A 24,171-nucleotide genomic window follows, 5' to 3' on the forward strand; every position below is an offset into this window, starting at 1 on the left:
CATGTGATAAAGGTACATGTCTGAAGTGTTGCCACACAGTGTCATCCAAATAGTCTTAGACAGAACATATTTACACAGTAGTTCAACTAACTTTCTGACTGACCTATGTATAATCTTTTTTTTTTTTATATATATATATATATTTACTTTGATAGTGATTTCATTTTTTGTTATTTTATACAAATTAAATTAAATACTTAACCTTATTCTATTTTTTTTTGACAAAAATTCAAAAACTGGTTAAAACCGGTTTTTTTGGAAATATTGAATTTGAAAACCTGTTTTTCAAAAAAGTCGGTTTTTGTATAAACCCTAGTAAAATAAGTAGAAAAAGGGAGGAAAATATGCAATTAGTAAGAATAATTAAAATTGTTAAAATTATAAAAAAATTAAAAATTAGCGTTAAATCATACAAGAGGAAAATGAAATCTGGTAATGATATCTATTTTAATAACAAGAAAACTTTACAAATGACATGATCATTTACAAATATATTTCTTTAAAGGAAACTGTAAAAATACAGCTTAAATTTGCTAATTTGTTTTATAAAATATTCATATGATTTCAAATTCATTACTTTGAAACTTCAGACCTGAAAATTACAAGATCATATGATAGGAACATCATTCTGAAGTCAGTAAGTAATTTTAAATGGTCAGATTTTAATAAAGTACAGAATGATCATAATGATAAAAATGCTTTGATATTAAAAAAGTATAACATTATGTGCTCCAAATGTAAAAGCCCACACAACTTTGGTTCATATATACCTATTCCTTAGTCAAATTTTTTATTCTGCTGTATATATCTCTCCTCCATTCCATTAACTAATGCAAAAACTTGAGTTTTTACAAAATGCTGATCAGCTAAGTTAAACTTTTTCACGGTAGAAGCCATTAACAAAAAGAAAGTGTCAATAGGATGAAAATTGGTGTTTTCCTGACTAGTATCATTTTCAAAATTGGACAATGAATTCTCATTTAAAGTTTTACGATTTGGAAATGCATTTGTTTGTATTTCAAGTCTTCTATGTTCATGTCCAGAAAATTTAATTTCTGAACCCACAGCATTTTGACTGCACTCAGTTTTCCTTTCATCTTCACTAATGCTCTCATGCAGTTTCTCAAATAAAATATTCTCTTCAATTAGTGAAGCAAGTTGTGTTTTATCCACTACAGACTGATTATGAAAGGTTATTTTATCATCCTGCCTCAAGCTTAGGAGTCTGGATTCAGAGTCATTATTTTTCATTATTTGCTCACACAATGTTCTGGTATCAGCTAAAATTTTATTTTGCTGCATCTCTATACCAATCTCAGTTTCCCTTTTAGTATTACCAAGACACTCATGAGAACTGTATTGCTCAGTAACACCTTGAGTCAACAGTGATGTAATTGATGCAATTTTAGGTCCATCCGACTCATTTTCATTAATAAAGAGATCTTGGTGAGCACAATTCTGTCTTGAAAACTTGGATATAAGCTCTTCTTTTGACTGAGTAATAACATTTTCCTCTGTTTTTACCTTTTGATACCATTCTTTAAATCGTGGACCTAAAAAGAAATCAAAAGACATTTAATGCAAAAGAAATATAAATTTATTTTTCTCTTTTAAGTTACAACAATAAAAGAACTACATTTTGTTCTTATCTAATTCATTTAATTATTGTAAAAGTTTTACTTTTAGAAATACATTCATATACTGAAGTACATTTTAAATCTTTTTACAGGATTTATTCCTAGACTATTAATCAAAGTTTAATCCTCTATCAGTTCATAACATATCTTGATGTCTACTGGTGACCTTACAATCATCCTACCTATAATGTTATTATTACAATAAGAAATCAAATGTCAAAGAAGCAACTTTTTAGGAGATGACTAAACATGATTATAGGAATTATAGCCTGCGGGAAATACCTACACTTGATCATTCTAACTCTCATATTTTCTAGCCACATGCTATATTTTACAGGTTACTAGCCATTGCTATTTGTTATTGAATGGTATTAAAGCCTTTGAGAGAAATTATCACATTTATTCAGTCATGTTACTTGTCACTTGATATATAAATAAATATACACTACACGACAGTGAAAATGTAACACCATGAATGTATGCTCCAAAGAATATGCAAATTGCAGAATAGAAACAGTGCCCCAAGTTATGCAAAAAACATTCTGCAGAACTGACAATTGTTGTGCTGCTCTGTCACACAATCATTTTTTTGCAATTTTTTTTCTATATTGCAGAAAAAGCATTAGTATGGAGAATTCCAGGATGCTGACAACTGAGGCACTTCCAGCACCTACACACATCTACAGCGCAGTGGCTATGGTGGTACTGTTGAAGTGATTTCAGCAAGCTTTGACTGATGCATTTGCAGGCTTTTTCCATTAACATTTTGTGGCAGGTGCACAACATTCTTGATGCTTCTGTATCGACCAGAGCTATTATTCACCAACTGGCAACTTATGGCTACACGCAAAGCATCCATTAAGAAGGCTGCCACTGAGCCAACTACACAGGTGCTTCTGTTTACAATGGTGGGCCACATAGACTTTGGCATAATGTGTTTTCCAATGAGTCACACTTGTGTGTAAGAAATGAAAGTTACTGTATATGAGTCTGGTAGCAATGTCATGACAGATCCAAAATGGACACAACTGTACAATGCCACTGCATGACAACATGTTGTCATGATTTGGGCTGTTACTGCCTATGATAACAGATCACCACTAATTCATATTATTGGCAGCATGATGAGGCTCAACAATACATGGATAATGTGTCAGGGTTCATAGCCACATTTTAGTTTAAAAAATAAGTACATGTCTAATTGCATTATACACAACTGCAGAACCTTAAAAGAAAAATTAGACTTGTAATTTAAAATATGAGAAATTCAGTATTTATTAAGAGAGAATGAGCATTACTCAACCATGGAAAACAATTACATTCTTTTTTTTTAAATTTTAAATAACAGTTCAATTTACAGAACTAGTTTACAATGAGAGAAAAAAAAAAAAAAAACCTAAGCAGAACTAAATTATACTACAAGATTTAATGATGAAATTTCAGTTCAAAATAGAGAAAATAAATAATAATAATAAGCCATATTTATTATATTCGCTTGGCACCTAAAAATAAATATGATTTATTTTCCACTCATATTAATATTTAAATAATTTAACTTAAATCAAAATTCTGAACATTTTCTAAATATTCATTGTATAACAGTTTTCCCTTAACAGATATTGCAAGCAAAGTAATTTAAGTAAAAAAAAAGGAATTTTTCTGAAAACAGAAGACGGGAAATTGTTTCATGCAGTCATCCTTTAAAAGTAAGAGCTTAACTAACCGGCATACTCGGAAATTGCCGAATACCTGAAAATTCCGGATAGTCGAGCATAACTTGTAAAAGAGGAAGGGGGTAGATTGTAGCCGTTCTTTAGATTTTTCAGCTAAATAATGCTTTTGACATTTCGATATGTACATCATATAAAAAATAGCCCAATGGAACTGAAAAATAATCTGCTTAGCAAGCACAAAAAAACTCTTTTATCTCTGCAAAATATTGCAAACGTTATTGTGCAATATGTGCACCTTAATTCTTCCGCACGTGATATTACGCAATCGGAATCAACAGCTGCTGGTATTCGGAGAATAAATAACTAAATAAAGGAAAACGCCCCTTTGCTTCATTTGGTTTTCACCGTCATGCGCCGATGTGGCATATTTATCATCGAGCAGGACACTTCGCCGTCAGCGCAATATCCCTACCGTACTCATATTGATTAATAAAGAGATTTACCAATCTAGGGTGTTTTTCATTCTAATTTTGAACAGACTGAGTTAAATTTCCGGAATAGAAACATTCTTCTCTTGAGTTGGTAGGCCGTAGAACTTTTAGTCCTATTCAATCCAGGTTGGAAAGTGACAAAAAAAAAAAAAAAAAAAAAAAAGAGTCCGCTGTTTGCTTTGCTGTAAACTGTAACAGTTTCAATATTTGAGATTTTGCAGAAAAAGGGGAGAACCCCTAACTTCCATACTGTATAATGCACTGCCCCCCAATTTTTTTTTGACTATTTGATTACTTTATTTATGGCATTCCAAATATTATTCTTTAGAAAACTAATCTGTGTTAAAACACACTTACCCATTTCTGAAGTTTATCTATACATCAGCAGTTTCTGAAAAAATATTATTATAAATATTCATACATATGCTCATAATATAAGCATACCGATCATAATAAGCGCGAATATGAATTGAACACGCAGAACAAGAATGTAAATTATTAAAATCTTGATAGAAATTAAAACATGTGTAATACTGGATGAGAATGTACTAGAATTTTCTACCGCTTTCGCAATTCTTTGACCAATAGAACGACGTGCACCTGTCTGTACTCACACACACCAAAGGTTATGTTAATGCAGAGAAAGGGGCAAAAAGCTATTTCTGGGAGCATGATTCACCATCTGACGTTCTATAAGGAAGAAAAGTTGTTTATTTAGCTTCAGCTTTGGTATAGGGAAAAAATGTCTGTTCGTATATATATATATATATATAAAAGAGCACTAAAAGCAAAAAATAAAAAAATAAGTACTTTAGAGAAAAAGTAAGCACCTATAAAGGTTTTTATATTTTATTTTCAAATATAAGGATTTATACGCACTTGTAAGGACCGCTACGAACCCTGTGTGTCCCATCCGATAACACTATCCTTCTTTCAGGGGTTTGCGAATGCCATCTACCAGTCGGATAACAACAGACCACACATAACGAGCATCAGTCAATATGCTCTGTTAAGTACCTAGCTGTTTTCCTGTCTACCTGTCTCCTCTCCAGACATCTCACCCATCGAACATGCCAGGGCCATGATTGGACATCGCTTAAGTGTGTTGCCACTGCCACATTCAGAAAATAAAATATGGCAAATGATTAACAGGGAATGGACATCTGCCTCTCAGCTGACAATCTGCATACTCTTTGTGACATGTTGTTGACTGTATCGCTGCTAACAAAGGTATTACAATTTATCCAGTATACTGTATAGTTGCTCTTTTTGTACGTATATCGTGGTGTAATAAACATCACTAATTTTTCATTGTCACATAATGTATATATTACTTTGTTTGCTACCAATACTTTGCTTTCTTACTTTCCTTAATTATCTAATCATCATCCTAATAAATGCAAGGTTATAACAACAATGAGTGAAATAAGTAATTACACAAATATTATAAATAAATACTGTTTAAACATAGTTTTTCTTCATGAGCAGATCCAAAAGCTAAATCATTGAGAGAGTTAAAATCAAAATTGGCAGATTTGGGCATACAGTTTATTGCAGTAACAATGATATGTAATAAATGGGCATAGGACATTCAAATCCTCAAATACCACAAATCTTGAAAACTTGAATTTTTTTTAAAACTTGTTTCTATCATTTAAGCATTTGAATGCTAACTTAAAAAAATAAATGAATTAAATGTTTTAACTTAAACCTATGGAAAGATAAATTTTATTGATATCCAATAGAAGCGTTCATTAAATAAGTCGCCCAGTCGATACAGTGGTTAGTGACCCTGACTGCTGTTATGATGAGCCTGGGTTCGAATCCTGGAGAAGGCATAGTTGTAACTGTTCATCTCTTCATAGGAGACAATGGTGGTCACCTATTTGGTGCTTCCATAATGAAATGACCACCAGTTCCAGCCCTTGTAGTGGTGCAAGGTTAATGGCTATTAAATAAAGTGTCTGATCATTAAATATAGAACATGACAACTGCAATTTCAGTGGTACCTGGATCACCAGTATCAACTTTTAGGGGCTTCCAAGTTCCACATGCTTAAGCATTCTTTTAAAAACTCTCAAAATAAAAAATTTTTTTGGAAAAAATTCATTACAGGTTTAGTATTTATCAATTTTAACTAATGGAAAAAACCCCCTGAACACTTGCTTTGATTAAAAAAATATTTTTATTTAATTATTTATTTTTCAAATTATACCGAAAAACTGAATCAAGATTAAGGAAATTAAAAATCAAGATTAAAAAATCAGAAATTTTAGCTACTTTTATTTACTTATTTTCAATTCATGTTGGAAAAAATAAATCAAGATTAAAGAATTTTAATTGCACACATTGCGAAGTAAATTTCATTTGCAATCTTAATAAATATAGGTATGCACATATATATAATCTACATTCTTTTTGCCTTAAAAGCAGGCTTCAAATTATGTTAAATTGAAAATTTTGTATATGAAGTTTTTATTATGATTATTATATTGAAGCATCTGAAAATTTTTTATGGTTTGGACATAGATTGAAGAGTTTAGAATTTGTCCCCCCCCAATAGAACACATAACTGCTAATTGCTAATTACATAATTCTCCCGTTATCCCCACTAATAAAAAATAAGCGCTTTGCAAGATTCCTGATGGAGTAAAGATTAAAAACCTGGACTGAGTTAATTAACCATGAAAAAGCAAAAGACAGCCACTAAGCTAAAAAAAAAAAAAACTTTATGGAAGATATTCTAAAAGAAAATGGCTTATATCTGTGTTTAGCATTGGGAGGCCAAAAAACTTGTGTTCTTTATTAAAAATAATGAAAATGCGAAGTATCTCATTAATTCAGCCACTGAAAAGAGAGACAGGGGGAAACCAGAAATAGGCTATTAAGAACCTAACAACTTGTTTTATTTTTAGAGGTACAATACTTTTTATTTAATCGCAGAAGTTTTTCATAAAACTCATGCCTCTTCATTTCATGATAAAAATCTGAATAAGAAACTATAAGCAGATAAAGAACTAATCCTTTTTTCTATCGCGGAGGGGGGGATGGGAGGAATCGGAAATACCTAGTGTTATGAGAGAGAGAAAACATCCATCAAAGTTGACTTTTAATTATCAGCCACTAATACATAAATATATATTCCTACATTTACAGTTCTCAGACAGCTCCAATATTCTAATTTCCATTTAAAAGTTATGAACTTTGCAAACAAACTTTGTGAAAAGAATAAATTTGGAGGATGCAGATGGATAAAAGCTGAATTACTGAATTAACTATTTACATATATATAACAGAAAAGAAAAAAATTGTTTATATTAAGTGCATGTTTTATACCCTTAAATCTAGAAAGCATGAGGCCGGGATGTTGTTGAACCATAAAATAAGGAAAGTGGGAAGTTGGAACAGACTATATGAATAAACATTATTCAGCAATATTCAGCCTCTAGAACTGCAAGCTTACTTTACAGTATTTTTGATATCAGAGGAATGGAAAACCTTTACACAAAAATATAATTGTTACTTGAAGGAAATTCCACAATTTACTAGCTTTCCGTTTTCAGTAAAAAAAAATTTCGGAGGCTTTAAATAATTTACAGCTGATGATCCAATACCATATTTACTCAGTGTCTCTAAAAATATTTCTTTCTAGAACGTCCATCTTTTGAAGTATTAGATAATGATTTATATTTATGCTTAGTTCCGCATCTTGTGCCTCTTTAACTTTCTTAGCTGACATTCTGAAAGGCTTATTAGCTTAATACAAAAAACCCTATAGGATGGAAAAACTTAAACACAAGTTCTGAAACAAGAGCACCATTTGTTTGTGGATCTTGTGACACATCCACAAACAAATGGTGGCAGATTCAAAGGGTGTTGGTTCACAGAAGTTGTTGGGCCATAAGGACCAAATTAGATACAACTGGTAATAAGAATGCAATCTTCTACATTATTATCCATAGGTAAAAAATATGTTTTCTTTATTTGAATTAGGTTTAAAAATTTAAAACTTATGATATTTTCAAAGCTACAAGAATTTATCATATATTTTGACTTCACACTGAATTATGAATGATAGCTTATTCTATATTATTAATTAAACAGATTATTATTCTCTACATGACCAAATACACTAAGAATGGAAAATTACCAAGAGTATCAGGAAGTGTTGTGTTTGTTCTCTGTCCAGCTAGCTCTGACAGATGGATATTAAATAATAAAAAGAAAGAAAAATCTGAAAGGTTCTAGATTTAACAGTTGCCCAAAAGTCTACTCTTACACTCACTCCTGCTTTTTTTTTTTTTCCCTCCCATTTTAGCTTTATTAATAGTTTTCTTTGCAATTATACCATAGCTCAACAACAAAATCCAAAAATTTTTAAAAGCTGCTCAGCAGCATATGTTTAGAATTCCCAATGCAGTGTTAAATGCTGGATCATTTTAAAATTTTTTTCAATCTTTTCTCAATCTGACATATCAATACTTAGTTTTCTTAACAAAAAATTTTTCTTGTCTTTTTATTATGAACTTTATTTATTAAATATGAGGTTCTTCGCACTTATGCCACAAAAAGGTTCCAGACAGTCCAGCTTTAACAGTAAATATTTATTTTACCTCCCAATAGTTAAGCAAGGAAGTCAATATGAATTAATGGGATGGATGAATGACAATCCACTAATTTTCCTTTGACAATTTTAATTGTTTTTCTTTTAGTAAATTCTTAAAAAAACCAATATGGCTTATGCAGTTTGCCAACTGTCAAATGAGGAAGAATCATAACATAAATTTCTCCAATCCTTACTAAAAACTTCATTTGGAAAACCACAAAATGAAAATTCTGTTTTGTTACTATTAAGTAACCATAAATTATTGCAATGGTTGGTCAAGTTGTATAGTGGATTGGCTCAGAGAACAGATGTTTTTCTGAAGGTCAGTATATCTTTTTTCTGGTACTTATTTGTTTTATTTACTTCTGGTGTCAAAAGCTCATATTGGTAGCACTGCATTCTATCAAAGAAATGTCAGCTGTCAATCCAATAATTATATGCAATTTTTTTTTTTTTTTTTGTGTGTGTGTGTGTATGTGTGTGAATTTCTGCATTATTCTTTTTGTATTTACTTTGTATGTAATAAAATAGTCATTCTTCACATAAAGTTGCATTAGAATTATGATGGCCATTTCTCTCTAGTTAGATTTTAGGTAAACATTTACATTTGATGCCAAGTGATGCTCTGTAAACCAAAGAAGAAAAAAATCTGCAGCCTTAGATCATGAATGTCTCACTTGACAAACAAACTACCTGAAGCTTTGGATGATGAATAATATAACAATCCACAAACACTCACACTGGCAATACATGATATTCAAAGTTGTTTATGCATAGGTAACCTATGCCCCATCCAGGATTTTTGAAAATATAATTTTAATATTTTCCATTGCTTGGTTTTCACTAACAAAACCTGGCAGCAAGCGACTTACAAGACCATGAATTCAGCTAGAAGAAAATTATGTCCACATGGTGTTGCAGGCAGAGCTGCTGACATTTATTAGATGTTTTGTTATCTATCATGGCAGAGCACAAAAAAAGGAGTGACAGTTCTATATATCCCGTTCTACTGGGCCGATTGACGAAATTCAACTTGCATTCTTCATGTCTCAGAAGCATGACTTAAGGTATTTATTAGATTCATATATAGCATTATTCTAATACAGCCAAAAGTCGTTAATCCGGACTCGTCGGGACTTCGATTCCGGATTATCGATTTTTCCGGATTATAGATCATCAGTTTAAATCTGGTAAGATGGCATGCAGAAATTATAAAATTAAAAATATGAAACCATAATTTATGAAATAAAGAACAATTATGATCTAAAGGGTATCAAAATTTACAAAAAAAAAAAGCTTAATATTTATTTGTTTACTTTATTAAATATTTCTTTCAATGTAAGTTGTTTAAGTTGCTTCGTTTTTTATGGGATAATACATTCTCTTTAATTCTTTAAACAGACATAATTTCTTGTTCAGTTACAAAGTTCCGCTGTTCAAGTCCTATAATTGCTGTGTCAAGAATACCGACTAATTTGTCAATGGAAATTTTTTCGTTTTGAATAACCTCTGTCACTTTCTTCGCTATCGGAAGCGAATTACAATGATGAGGAATTTGATTTAAATCATATCAAAGATGGAGTACATCGAGATGAAATACTACATTTAATAAGGAATTATAAGCCAAATAAAATAAAAACATCTGCCCTGAAGATAAGGATAGTGCTGACAGATCAACTTCCAATTCATAGCGTGGCGCCGCGGCGTTAAAGATAAACAAACGTTAAAATTTAGATAAACAAAGGATATGCCTTTATCCATTTTTTTGTAGCAATTCCACTTTTTGTTTAATGAACTTCGAAACATACTTTCGCTTTGTACATCATTTACATATTAATAAATATATATCAGAAATTCTGTTTGACATAATCGAAAGTTCAAGCTTACTTTTATAAAATTGCTCTAACAGTCTGCAAAAAATAATAAGCCGGATCCAATTCGAAGATTAAGGAACAACGCAATCTGCAACATTAACTGAAATAGATAATTAAATAATTTTAGCTTAGCTTATACCATTCGTTATACATTAAACGCGCATTCGTAAACGTATTTTGCGCACGCGCACAAGCATATTCTCAGCCGTAAAGGCCTTACGCGCATGCTTCAACACGACGCATGCGCAGAAAGTTTGAAGCTTTGAGGTCCGGATTATAGATCATTCTGGATTATGGGTGTCCGAATTAACGACTTTTGACTGTATAGGTATTTTGACACAAAATTGGACTTTTTCTGAAATGACATGCCAATTTTGTTCCATATTTCAATTCTATGATTCAAATTAAACCAAACTGCCAAGTTTTGTAAAAATCGCACAAGTAGTTATCAAAAAATTAGTCCTCAAACTTTTAGCTCCTCATTGTTTATTGAGTTTGGTACATATTTATAAATCTCTCTTTTTTTTTTTATTCAATTTATTTAATTCTTCCTTTTACATTTCAAAATTTAGGTTCATTCCAAATAACATTCACCCATTTTTCATGATTTATTTTTAAAATTTGTATTTTTAAATAATTGTTATAAATTTTTCGAAAAACCTTTTGCATTATAACCATAAAATTTTTACCATCATCTTAAAGTAGATGTATTTCAAAGCATACCTACAAAAAATTCGAATTTTTTACTAAAAATTTCCAAAGATACATGCGTGACTTTATATTTTGGCACATTTTGAAATTTGGCATATTTGTTGAAAGCGATAATAATAATATGAAATGTGGTTTAGGCACTTTGTTAAAATCATTTGAAAGTAAGAACGATGTGACTTTTTCTGGTCACCCACAATGTAAAAAATTAGGAATCATGTTACGTTTTTTCCATTCCTGCACAATGGAAGGGAAAGGAAAATAGGTTGCCATATATTAAGGAGTTCGTCAAGTGAATTATTCTTGACGAAAACTGAAAAAAATATGCAAAAATAAATTTTTGAATTTCTCTGTAAATTTCGCACCAAATTTTACAAAATTTAATATTTGTCCATAATTTGAATCCTAAAATTGAAATATGGAAAAAAATTGGCATTTCATTTCAGAAAAAGTCCGATTTTATGTCAAAATACCTATGTCATAATGATGCTATACATAAATCTAATATATATCCCAAGTCGCGCTTTCGAGACATGAAAAAGTGCAATTTGAATTCCGTCAATCAGCCCAGTAGAACGGGAGATATAGAACTGCCCCCTTTTTTTGTTGAGCAGTGTACATCTGGCCAAAACCATTGCCTAGGAAGTTAACAATGGAGGTATGTAAAAGTTATCAGAGAAAGGGGCTCGTTAACAAGAGACCACCTTACACGGTTAAAATGCCCCAAACTCCAGAGGCCATCTGAGAGGGTGCCACTTCCTCGGTCAAACCAGGGAGACTTCAAATACCTCAAATTCTGGGAAATATAAATCTCAATGCTTAAAAATCACAAGCCAATGCACAAAGTCAGACACTGTCCATCCCCAAGTGTTGACCAAGGGAATTCTATTCCCCTTGGACAACCTGCAATATCAGACAATGTAATGTCCCCACAACCAAGAGGCAGACAAGATAGTACCAGTACGGTCCCTGCCAAGCCTGAACCTACCACCGAATAAACAATGGTTCTAATCCTGTGAAGACTGATTACCTACTCCAGCTGCCTAGACATTGGTCTAGCTAGTACACTGAGATCAAACCCTAGGTCTCCTCCCATAAAATGGTCGGTTCAAGAAATTCAGGCTTAGTCGATCCTCAGGGATGGTTACCAGAAGATGATAAAAAAATGAGGTAAACAAAAAAGAACTGCAAAAACTTCATAGAAGCAACAACAAAAGGTGATTAAGGCTGAAATAAAAAAGCATAAGAAAGAAAAATTATCCTAGTTCTCTGATTTACAAAATTTGTGCAAAATAGGATATGATTCAGTCTTCATGTAACAGTATCACTCTGATAAAGCAGAAACAAGAGCTACAGCATAGGCATTTTCAATGACAATGCATGACAATTACTCTCAGTATAAAACTTTTTTAAATGTACGCAACAAATCACACTGGACAGATTTTGAGAGAAACAGAGGTCCAGTGAGTCTTAAGCAAAGACGAGTGGCATTTACAGACAGAAAAAAAAAAGATGTTTTCGAAAGATTGCTAATTACCTGGTGTTTTTTAATGAAGGGAACTTTGAAGCCAAACACTAACATGTTTTTCACCATTTTCTATTTATACTGCCCACTCTCCTTCATGCAAGTACTATAAAATTAAATTTTTATCTATTTTATCTGTTTAATAATGTGTTTTAACTTTTTCATTTTATATTTAACAATTTTCATGCATGTGTTTGGTTATGATTTTTTACATTAATTCCTATGAGAAAAACTGTATTTGTTTACAAACATTTTAGTTGATGAACGGCCTTCACCTTATTATATTTTACCAGATGCAAGAGCAATAAGTAATAACTTTTTATTAAATAAACAACTGCAAACTAATAATTATCAACAGACTCTTGACAACTGTCGTGTAAACTAATAATTACCAAAAGAAAAGGAAGAAAATTATGTCAAAACAATTTTTAAAGTAAGAACTGCCACATAGTGATATTATCTAGACTCATTTTCAGCCCATGATTGGTTTGTTGTTTTGTTACATAGCGAGCCAAAGACTTCTAAGAAAAGATTTAGCAGAAATAAACTGAATAGCAACTTCACATTCAAAGAGATTCATTACATCAACTATGTGTTTTACAATCACAGACATTCTCTTTATACACTAGTGCTATTCACTAACTTGAAAATTTGCTAAGATGTATAATTGCTATGCAATCAATAGTAGTCTTGGCTTTCCTTGCAATGTAATATTTTATATATTTTAAATGAGAAATATGTGCATTCAGATATAAAAAAAATTATTAGATATGGGAATTTACAAACTCCATGCTATTCATCTATTTTAAAAAGTGAAACACATTAAAAAAATATTATCTTACTTAAGAAATCGAAGGTAAGTTCAGCTGTTGCATGTAAATTCCTGGTAGATATTTTCTTCTTCACTTCACTATTTTCTGAAGACACTGGAAAGAGGAGAGGGAAAAAAAAAGCACATATATTTATAGCCTTTGCATAATGCAAGAAATATTACTTTTAGCCTATTTACAAAAATTGTATAACAAAATGCTAAAAGTAGAGTTTTTTAGAGCCATGCTTTACTTCATATTACAATAATATTTATTTTACAACAGTTTCACTGAATTGAAAATCAAAGATTAAAAGATTAAATATATTTTTCCAAAAGAAAATATTATTTCTCTCTTTCACAAAAACACACAGGATTTCCAAATAAATATTACAAGTGCTAAAGCAATAATAATAATTATAATATATACTTAAAAGCAAAAATGAAAGTCATGTAGTTTTTTATGTTTTTAAAAGGTTAAATACTTATTACATTGATCTTCATATATCATTATTTATAAAATAAGCTGTCTTTACTATGAAAAAAATCTAAAGACTACTACACTATGCAAGCAGTTTGGAAGGGAGTGAAAGAAGTGACAATTTGATGGTGCAAGATTAGACATGTATGGCTAGTGGTAGCAGTGCATCCCATCCAGGCTTCAATAATTCTTTATGAGCAATCAAACTTGTGAGTGGCCTAGCATTTTTATGATGGAACATAGGTCTTTCATGATTAAACACAATTAAATTAAACCCTGAGCATTTCTGGATGATGAAGATTAGGTGAGGTTATTTGACTACAGCAATCTGCCTAAGGAGAGGGATGCTGTTGTGGAGAACAACTAAGCGAAACCAGCTCATGCATTATACATAAGAAATACAGCTCATTTGCCTGAACTTGAACACGGGCCAAATTACTAGCCTTCAGTGGTCTTAGCCACTTGGACAAAGGTGAGGCTTTTGGATGAAGGATTCAACTGTTCAGCTTTGTACAGATTTGAAATTAATTCCTTGGTAGCAGCTCAATAAAACATGACACCTTTACATATTCCAACTTCTTTTGGTAACTGTGAATGCTTAAATGATAAATGTTCAATGCTTCTGCATCCTCTCATGTAATGTAACAATATGGCAAATATTCAAATAATGGCTAGATGTCACTCTGAAGAACACATTCATGCCTCGGTATGCATTGTGGACATTTTGAACATTTTACTATATAAACAAGAGCAGATACCAATGCTCATGTTTCCAATAAAGTTTTTTTTCCCTTGCACTGGATATACCATATTTTTCTTTCACATTTATCTCAAAAACTTATGGGTCATACTGGTACAATTCTTTGGCCATTTTTTTATATATTACAAGCAAACATTCTGGATGTGCAGAGTTTGGATGCTCTTGATGGGCAATCCTGTATAGAATGAAAGGTGTCAGGCCACTTTGGGGGGAGGAGCAAAATCAATATCCCCAAAATCTACCTGATTGCTGAATTCATGCATAAATCGAAGGATGGCCATACCTGAATGTTTTCCCTGCCATAATAAAAACCTTACATAATTTTTTTTGTAAGCAAATATTTAATTTGCTGAAGCATCATTTGCAGCTAAAAAGTATTTTTAACACTGCTTCCAAATTCAGATATGATTTAGATAAACTATATTCAGAAATTAACTTTTAAGGATATATATTTGGAGATGCTTTTGTATTTGGAATTAGTGAAAATAGCATGTTTTTAAAACCAGATATTTTTGAATTGAATTTCTGTAGCATTTATATCAGTTGAATATTCAAGTTACACACTGCTGCCTTTAAAATACCTAAATTCAATCAATTTTTCACCAGTTGGAAATTAAAAATTGAAAGATATTGTGCTTAATCAAAATCGTAAAAAAAAAACAACCTTATATTTAGCGTAGTTATAATGAAACACTCAATCGATTTCGAGGGCAGCTAAAGGTCCCTCCTCATCAGGAGAAAGAAATACATAGAAAGAAGAAAATAGGAATCACAGAAACATGTGGTGCTTATCAGCACTGCACGTGGTTATAACTAGATTTTTAATCAGAGTTGCACTGGCCGCCTACTTTTACTGAGCCAGGCTGTCTGATCAAGTATAAAGAAATATTAGCGAAGTTAAAATAGGGAGCGAGGGGCAAATGCACATTATGCTCAAAATCTGAACTTCAAATAATGGAAAGCAACCACTGAACGGATTTTTATACCCTCTGGTAGTACCAAGTGCGAGGAGGTAACGCCATCTATCGGCAAAAATAATTGAATTAAGACAGTAGAATTTTAAAGGCATTAGGAAGGACTGGATTGGACTTCAAATCATTAACTAAACTTTCTAAATCTTTGTGAATGTGAAAAGCCTCAAGAAAATCCAATTCGCCTATGGAAGAAGCCTTTTGGATGATTTTTGCAGACCCAAAATCAAAATTATGGTTAAAAGTCCAGCTATGATACGCTATTGAAGACTTGTTAATTTCCCCTTTTTTGACATAAGATTCATGTTCCTTGATACGAAACTTCAACGCTCTTTTTGTTTGGCCAATATATCTTAAACCACACTGACATGATATACTATAAATTCCCCAAGAATTCAAGACAGAAACGCAATCTTTTAGAATCGAAGGGTGAATTTTATTAATAGGGGAGAAACCGACTTGAAAATTGAATTTCTGGAGAATCCGTGCAATTTTATAGCTAACAGAAGGATAAAATGGAAGCACGACAAGGTCATTGATATTATTTCTAACAGTGGAATGTCTTCTTTGATGGGAATATGAAAATTTTTTGACGGCTTTATCAATAATCACGGGAGAAAATCCACGGTCAATCGCAACTGCTCTCAAATAATTAAGTTCATTGGTAAGCAAAGATTCAGAGGAACAAACTTTTAGCGCGCGGAAAACATAATAGTAAAAAGAAGCCATTTTTTGCTTAACAGGGTGGCATGACTTGGCATGGGGTGGTAAACAAACTGCAAAGGGTTTACGGTTTCTCCTCTACTTGATAACAATATTCACACTGTAAAAAATTCTGTTGAAGTCATTGATAAACTTAAAAATATTTCCCCACTTCGTTCCATTATGGTTTCATTTGATGTCAAATCATTGTTTACCAATGTTCCGGTCGAAGGAGCACTAAATTGTCTTGAAACTAGGCTTCGGGAATTTCACTTCACACATACTGAAATTAATGAGTTGGTTTCGCTTACTAAAGTTTCTCTAAGTCAAACCCACTTTGTTTTCCAAAATGCATATTTTCGTCAAGTTGAAGGATTGGCTATGGGTAATCCTCTCAGTCCGGTACTTGCTGACATTTATATGCACTATTTTGAGATAAAATTATTTGATAAATTATCTTTTCGTCTTTGGATTCGGTATGTTGACGACACTTTCGCACTTTTTGACGGTTATAAAGAGGATTTATCCGAGATTCTATCTATTATGAATTCAATTGATCCAGCCATCCAATTCACTCTTGAAATTGAATCCAACAATTCCCTCCCCTTCCTCGATATTCTTATAATCCGCAATGAAACCGATTTTAGCACCACTGTGTACCGTAAACCCTTTGCAGTTTGTTTACCACCCCATGCCAAGTCATGCCACCCTGTTAAGCAAAAAATGGCTTCTTTTTACTATTATGTTTTCCGCGCGCTAAAAGTTTGTTCCTCTGAATCTTTGCTTACCAATGAACTTAATTATTTGAGAGCAGTTGCGATTGACCGTGGATTTTCTCCCGTGATTATTGATAAAGCCGTCAAAAAATTTTCATATTCCCATCAAAGAAGACATTCCACTGTTAGAAATAATATCAATGACCTTGTCGTGCTTCCATTTTATCCTTCTGTTAGCTATAAAATTGCACGGATTCTCCAGAAATTCAATTTTCAAGTCGGTTTCTCCCCTATTAATAAAATTCACCCTTCGATTCTAAAAGATTGCGTTTCTGTCTTGAATTCTTGGGGAATTTATAGTATATCATGTCAGTGTGGTTTAAGATATATTGGCCAAACAAAAAGAGCGTTGAAGTTTCGTATCAAGGAACATGAATCTTATGTCAAAAAAGGGGAAATTAACAAGTCTTCAATAGCGTATCATAGCTGGACTTTTAACCATAATTTTGATTTTGGGTCTGCAAAAATCATCCAAAAGGCTTCTTCCATAGGCGAATTGGATTTTCTTGAGGCTTTTCACATTCACAAAGATTTAGAAAGTTTAGTTAATGATTTGAAGTCCAATCCAGTCCTTCCTAATGCCTTTAAAATTCTACTGTCTTAATTCAATTATTTTTGCCGATAGATGGCGTTACCTCCTCGCACTTGGTACTACCAGAGGGTATAAAAATCCGTTCAGTGTTTGCTTTCCATTATTTGAAGTTCAGATTTTGAGCGTAATGTGCATTTGCCCCTCGCTCCCTATTTTAACTTCGCTAATATTTCTTTATACTTGATCAGACAGCCTGGCTCAGTAAAAGTAGGCGGCCAGTGCAACTCTGATTAAAAATCTAGTTATAACCACGTGCAGTGCTGATAAGCACCACGTGTTTCTGTGATTCCTATTTTCTTCTTTCTATGTATTTCTTTCTCCTGATGAGGAGGGACCTTTAGCTGCCCTCGAAATCGATTGAGTGTTTCATTATAACTACGCTAAATATAAGGTTGTTTTTTTACGATTTTGATTGTCACATTAGCGTGTTTCTCTTCTAGTCTATATTGTGCTTAGTTTTTCGTAGTTCCGTTTTCAGTTGAAAGATGAAAATGTCTAACAGTTCTTTAAATTTGACGCTGAAAAAGTAGTGGTCTGAAGAATTGATTTTCTTTCCAATTGATTCCTGACAATCTGATTTATTACCCTTTCTTTATCATTTACATTCAAATTCAGATATATTTATTTCTAAAGGTAAATTTTACATTTTCCTAAAATACTTTCAGAAATATAAAAGAAAGAATATATCCCTTTCTATTAACCATGCAGCTTTATTTATTTTTTTGTCAATAGCAGTATTAAATTCCACGCAGATGATTCACATGATTTTACTTTAATTGACTTGCTTCAAAAATGCTGTAATTTTCACTCCAGTGCGATGATTCATCTGTTGGTGTTATATCTTTTAATAACTGATATTCTTCAGATCTTTGTAGATCTGATTCTTTAACAGCAGCACTTTTCATACTCATAGTATAGACCTATCACCTTCAAATATAGTTTTAAAATGTGCCAAAGTTATGGTGGACATTCAGAAAGGAAAGAAAAATATAGTGTTTCTTATTTTTCAGAAAAAATTTCAAATTGAATATGGCAACTTCATAGCAATCGCTAAATTTTTTCTACACAAAAATATTTACCTTAGTTTAGAATGAAACAAAATGGTTCCCATTGAAAAAGCTTTTTATTGAAATTATGACTCACTTTGAAATACTCATACTGACTTTGAAAACAACACTATTTAACACATTTAATTTATCAATGAATAACAGGCACATATATCCTTATGCCAAAAATTATTTAGTGTGTTGTTCTATAATAGAAAATATCCTTTACTTTAATAAAAAAAAAGCTATGTTTTCATTATAAAATTTTGCAATACTATGCCACCACAATTCATTTATTAATGCCCCAAAATGCATAGCAACTCTTAATTTACACTAATAATCATGTGTAGATCACAACACTTACAGAAACAGAACATGATTTTCATCTTTCATACATTCTTAAATTTATCCAAACATGTTTCCATCGATGCTTTAAATTCTATTAAATGCAATTAACTTAACAGCTTTTACATTTTCCTTTTCTTCACCTCTTATATTAGATCAGCAAATAATCCCTTTCAATATGATTAAGGAAAACTTGCAACATTTATTTTCAAAGTTATTCCATTAGAAAATTTTACACAATTACAAATAATCAGCACTTAAAAAAAAAAAAAAAAAAAAAAAAAAAAACCTGTTGTCCTGTACAAATTATAGACAAATGGTTTGGTTGCATAGACAAAAGTTTTGGATATTGTCCATGATTAACTTGAATATGAAACTGTTCACTTAGAACATCCTCTGTGAAAGCATCCTTCCTACAGCAGGTAACTGCATATAATTATAATAATTAATTAATAAATGAGCCAGTCCTTAATATTCATACATGTTTTATTATTCAAATTAATTTTTATTCCAAGAAAGGATTATATGAGCTCGAGCAGAACTTTATATGTCAGCTAACTCTAATTTAAATATTGTTAATAGATCATAATATTTTTAGAGGTTATTGTTCTCATCATATTCCTACAACATAAGTACAGTTTTAAGGTTAATAAAGTTTAATGGTGCTCCATACCTTATTATCCCAGTTTCATCAGTTACCTCAGGGGGCTTTAATGTGTTAAATTTAGCAACTGTCATGCTTCTGTGATTAATTTGTATTTGCAGCAATCAACTAGTTTCCCTATCTGATCTGATAGTTTTTCGTGTTTCTCTTTATGCATTTTTAAATTTTTCTGAAAATGAATTTCTTAAACAGAACATTTAAGAATAATCTTAGTGCCAATGTAACATAACTGCATTTTATAAAACATATACTTTATATCAGTTTTAGTTATATTAAAATCAGCCACAAAAATTTTCTTAAAAATTCAAAATTTTAAATTTCCAGCTTTATTTTCTTAATGCTATGTAATTAATTTATTGTTTCATTATGAACAGTAGAACAATTCAGAAAACGGAAATCATGTCATACCTTACATGCATTCATTTTCGGCCTTTATAAAGAATGAGGAAGACTAATATGGCAAATTTGCTTAATCCATTCAATAATATGTGTAATTGTTTCAGAAATAACTATGAGTAAAATCAACTGCACAATTCCGACATGGATTAAATATGGACACAAAATAAAACTTCAAGCCATGTATCTCATTCAATGCCACATTTTATATAAAAACATTAACATAAAACACTAATAACATGATATATTTCAGTGTCAATCATTATTTTTTAGACTTCTAATGTCATTCGAGTAGATCGTTATGCTTCAAGCCTGCTACAGGAAACTCTACACAGTTACATTATTATCCATTTTCCATCGAGGTACTTACATGATTTGTGATTGTGAAAGCTTGTTATGGTGGCAACAATTATACTTCAAGTTTAAAAGCATATGAAAAAGGATTACTAAGGTCAGCAACATGGTGCATTCTATAAAATTTTAGTCTGTGAAGCTCAATACATCAGTGTAAAAGCATAAATTAATGTCAATTTGTTAGTTTCAACAATAAATTTTAATGTTAGAAAGCAGTGTACACGGTACCATGAAAACTCAGCACTATTGTTGAGAATAAATTAATGTTATTAATTCTTTTACTGAATGATTTACAGCACAAAATTCTTTGATACTTCTTCACGTATTCCAAAGCTAATAATCATAATTTCTTTATAAAAATGAATTTAAAATTTCTATAGCTAATTTAGCACTCCTTCTAGTTATTCACTTGATGCAAGTGCCTCACTTACCTCACCCTTGTCCTAGCTCTAGAATCTGCTATAATTAAAGAAACAAAGTTTAATATGCAAAATTATTTTATATATCTTGGAATTATATTTGTTAACTTCTAAAACTGACTCAGAAATCATATATCATCCATAACCAAACAAAACATTATTTCTCAAAACTGACAACTTTTGGAAGAAAAGTCCACATATTAAGTAAACAGAGCCAATTATATACGCTGCTGAGCATTTTAAATAAGATATTTAAAAACAAATTTTCTTAATTTTTTAAACTCACATGCAGGCTGAGCAGATTTCTTATCAATTTCTTGTTTTGGAAGATTATCTTCAATTCCTTTTGATGACTTATCATTACCTGTAAAAAGAAGTTAAACAAATGATTCATACATACCATACATTTCTGTGTATAGCCCAGAACTTTTGGAAAACTTTTTCTGAATTTAAATTAAGAAAGTCAGCTTATACAGTACAAAATTTGATCCGGACTCTTCTGGATTTGGGTTTTCCCAGATATCAGTTCATTAGTTTAAACCTAGTATGATGTCACATAGAAATTATAAAATTAAAAATATGAAATCACAATTTATGAAATAATGAAGCACTTATGATCTAAAGGATATCAAAATTCAGGAAAAAAAAAGCTTAATATTTGTTGGTTTACTTTATTAAACATTTCTATCAATGTAAGTTGTCTATGTTACTTCGTTTTTTGTGCTAATACTTTCTCTTTAATTTACAAATTTTCTTAAATTTTTTTAAAATTTAATTTTAAAAAACAAAATTTCTTAATTTTTTAAACTTACATCCAGGCTGAGCAGATTTCTTATCAATTTCTTGTTTTGGAAGATTATCTTCAATTCCTTTTGATGACTTATCATTACCTGTAAAAAGAAGTTAAACAAATGATTCATATGTACCATACTTTTCTGTGTATAGCCCAGAATTTTTGGAAAACTTTTTCTGAAGTTAAACTAAGAAAGTCAGCTTACACAGTACAAAATTTGATCCGGACTCTTCTGGATTTGGGTTTTTCCGGATATCAGATCATTAGTTTAAATAACCGAACAGTCCACCTTTCCGTTTAAACCTAGTATAATATCACGTAGAAATTATAAAATTAAAAATATTAAATCGCAGTTTATGAAATAATGAAGCGCTTATGATCTAAAGGGTATCAAAATTCAGAAAAAAAAAAGCGTAATATTTGTTTACTTTATTAAACATTTCTTTCAATGTAAGTTGTCTATGTTGCTTCGTTTTTTGAGCTAATACTTTCTCTTTAATTCTACAGGCAGACATAATTTCTTGTTCAAGTCCTGTAATTGCTGTGTCGAGAATTCCGACTAACTTGTCAATCAAAATTTTTCTATTTTCAATAACCTCTCTGTCACTTTCTTCACTATCAGTAGCAGTATTTTCTAGATCTAGAAACATACTACAGATTTTGCTGTCCTTTAATTAATTGATAATTGCAGTATTGTCATCGCAAAGAAAAACTTTTGTTATATCATCTTCATTTAATACCACTTCTCCAAATTTCTTTACAAAATCCATTAATTGGAAAATTCCATCTTTGGTTTGCGGTATCCGAAAACCTTTATTCCCGGCTATCATCTTCATCATCCTCATCATGAAATATGGTAGCTGGCCATAAAATTATGCCAAGCATTTTTTAAAGTATCTGGAGACACATCCTTCTAAGACTTGTGATGCTCCAATCACAACTCCAATGCTTGTGATCTTATGCTAAAATATTTCAAAAATTCATGAATAGTTTTGCCATTATTCAAGAAATTTAACATTTGTTTTAAATTGCTACTTTACATTTGCATTTCAGTGTGCACACTATTCCGATATAAATAGGCTAAATGATAGATGTACAATTTGGAGGAAAAAATAATACAGATACATTACCATTCACTAAAACTTTAAGTGAAGTATCAGCCAAACAGTTGTCTACAATCAGGACAATTTTTGTGTCATCAGGTAAACCAACCGAATTCAAATATTGCCGAGGCTCGGGTATGAACTGATTTTCAAACCAATCATTTATTAACGCAAGTGTCATCCATGCTCTTTTATTTTCATGATACACAATGGGAAAATTTTTACTCCTTTAAATGTTCAAAGTCACTTTTTTTCCCATTCACGGGATTCAAACCTTGGACTGAACTACCACTGTTCAACGACTTTACCGCTCAGCTGCAGTTTCATTAGAAGGGGGGGGGGGAAAAAACGTCTTTAGGTGACATTCACATACATCACTGGATAAACTCCTGAATCTTCAAATAATTCGACTGAGGAATCATGGGATTCTCCGTTTATGATACGATATGATGTTCTATAACGTAATTTAAATTTAGACAACCATATAGTCTAAAACCAGTTACTCTTCACTTTAATCTGCAATTATATCGTTTTTGTCTTTCCTGTTAACACATGCTCAATTGATGGTATTTGCTGGTGTACACGTCCAAGTGTTTTCTCTTTGAACACTAAATTCTTTGATGTATCCTGAAAGTACATAGAAAAGCGTCCAACTTTTTTAAACATCTTGGTATCACCAGCCAAATTTCCCTGAAAATTTTTGTTTACTTTTCTCCCTAATTTTCTTCTTTCCTTCCACAGTTATTTTCAGTGTTCACACAAAAAAATTAAGATTTTTCGATTGCTAGACTTCCATAAATTTTGCATTCTTGTCAATTTTTTAAAATATCAATTACATGAATTGCGTTTTAGCTGAAAACAGCTTTTCATTTTTTGGTCATTTTAACTATAAATCAAGTTTAAAGTGAAGTGCAAAGGATAAATATTTTAATTAAAAGATTTTTTGCTAAATGATAAAGAAATAAAACAGTCCAGCAATGTTTATTCTGTACCACCGAGTGACCCGATTCTTATATCGGCTGAAACAATCTAAATCATATTAAAGATCATGTTTTTTTTTATACAATCTACAATGCGAAAGAAAAATTAGCATCTTAAAACATTCTTTCTAAGAGAATTAATATAAAAATTTATATTTATATTTATATTTTTAAAGCTGGGACTTGAACCAAACTGTCAAACTTTTAAAGTTTAATTTACATGGTGGTTATAATTAAAGTTCCACTTTGAAATGGTCATAAAAGGAAAACTACCGGACCAAATGTTATTAAACTTGGGAATCGTGTAAAGGAGGTTATTGCAATTTATTTGCCGCGGGAAAAAAAAGAGTTTAAAAACTCACCACCAGGGGAAAAATGGCGCTGTATGCAATATTGTTAAATGAAATAAGACATGAAAGCATTGGTTTTAAATGAGTTTAATCGTTTCCGAAACGTGTTACAAAGCA

General features: G+C 31.4%; 1 protein-coding gene across 3 annotated transcripts in view; it reads right to left on the minus strand.

The window, feature by feature from the left end:
* Positions 1 to 428: 428 nt before the first annotated feature.
* Positions 429 to 24,171, minus strand: part of LOC118193654 (uncharacterized) — a 112,069-nt gene continuing 88,326 nt past the window's right edge. For 2 of the 3 annotated variants that reach the window (XM_085820602.1, XM_085820603.1), the window contains exons 5-8: positions 21,641 to 21,718; positions 21,115 to 21,192; positions 13,357 to 13,440; positions 429 to 1,553 (exon numbers count right to left, since the gene is read on the minus strand). In XM_085820602.1, coding sequence (XP_085676728.1) covers positions 778 to 1,553; positions 13,357 to 13,440; positions 21,115 to 21,192; positions 21,641 to 21,718 — 1,016 coding nt within the window. In that variant the 3' untranslated portion in view covers positions 429 to 777. Of the gene's footprint in view, positions 1,554 to 4,158; positions 4,193 to 13,356; positions 13,441 to 21,114; positions 21,193 to 21,640; positions 21,719 to 24,171 lie in introns of all 3 variants that reach the window. The other variant, XM_085820604.1, reaches the window with a different exon arrangement.

The sequence above is a fragment of the Stegodyphus dumicola genome, chromosome 7 (genome assembly GCF_044657685.1).
Source record: "Stegodyphus dumicola isolate Sdum_Otavi_A_Nest chromosome 7, ASM4465768v1".
Lineage (NCBI taxonomy): Eukaryota > Metazoa > Arthropoda > Arachnida > Araneae > Eresidae > Stegodyphus > Stegodyphus dumicola.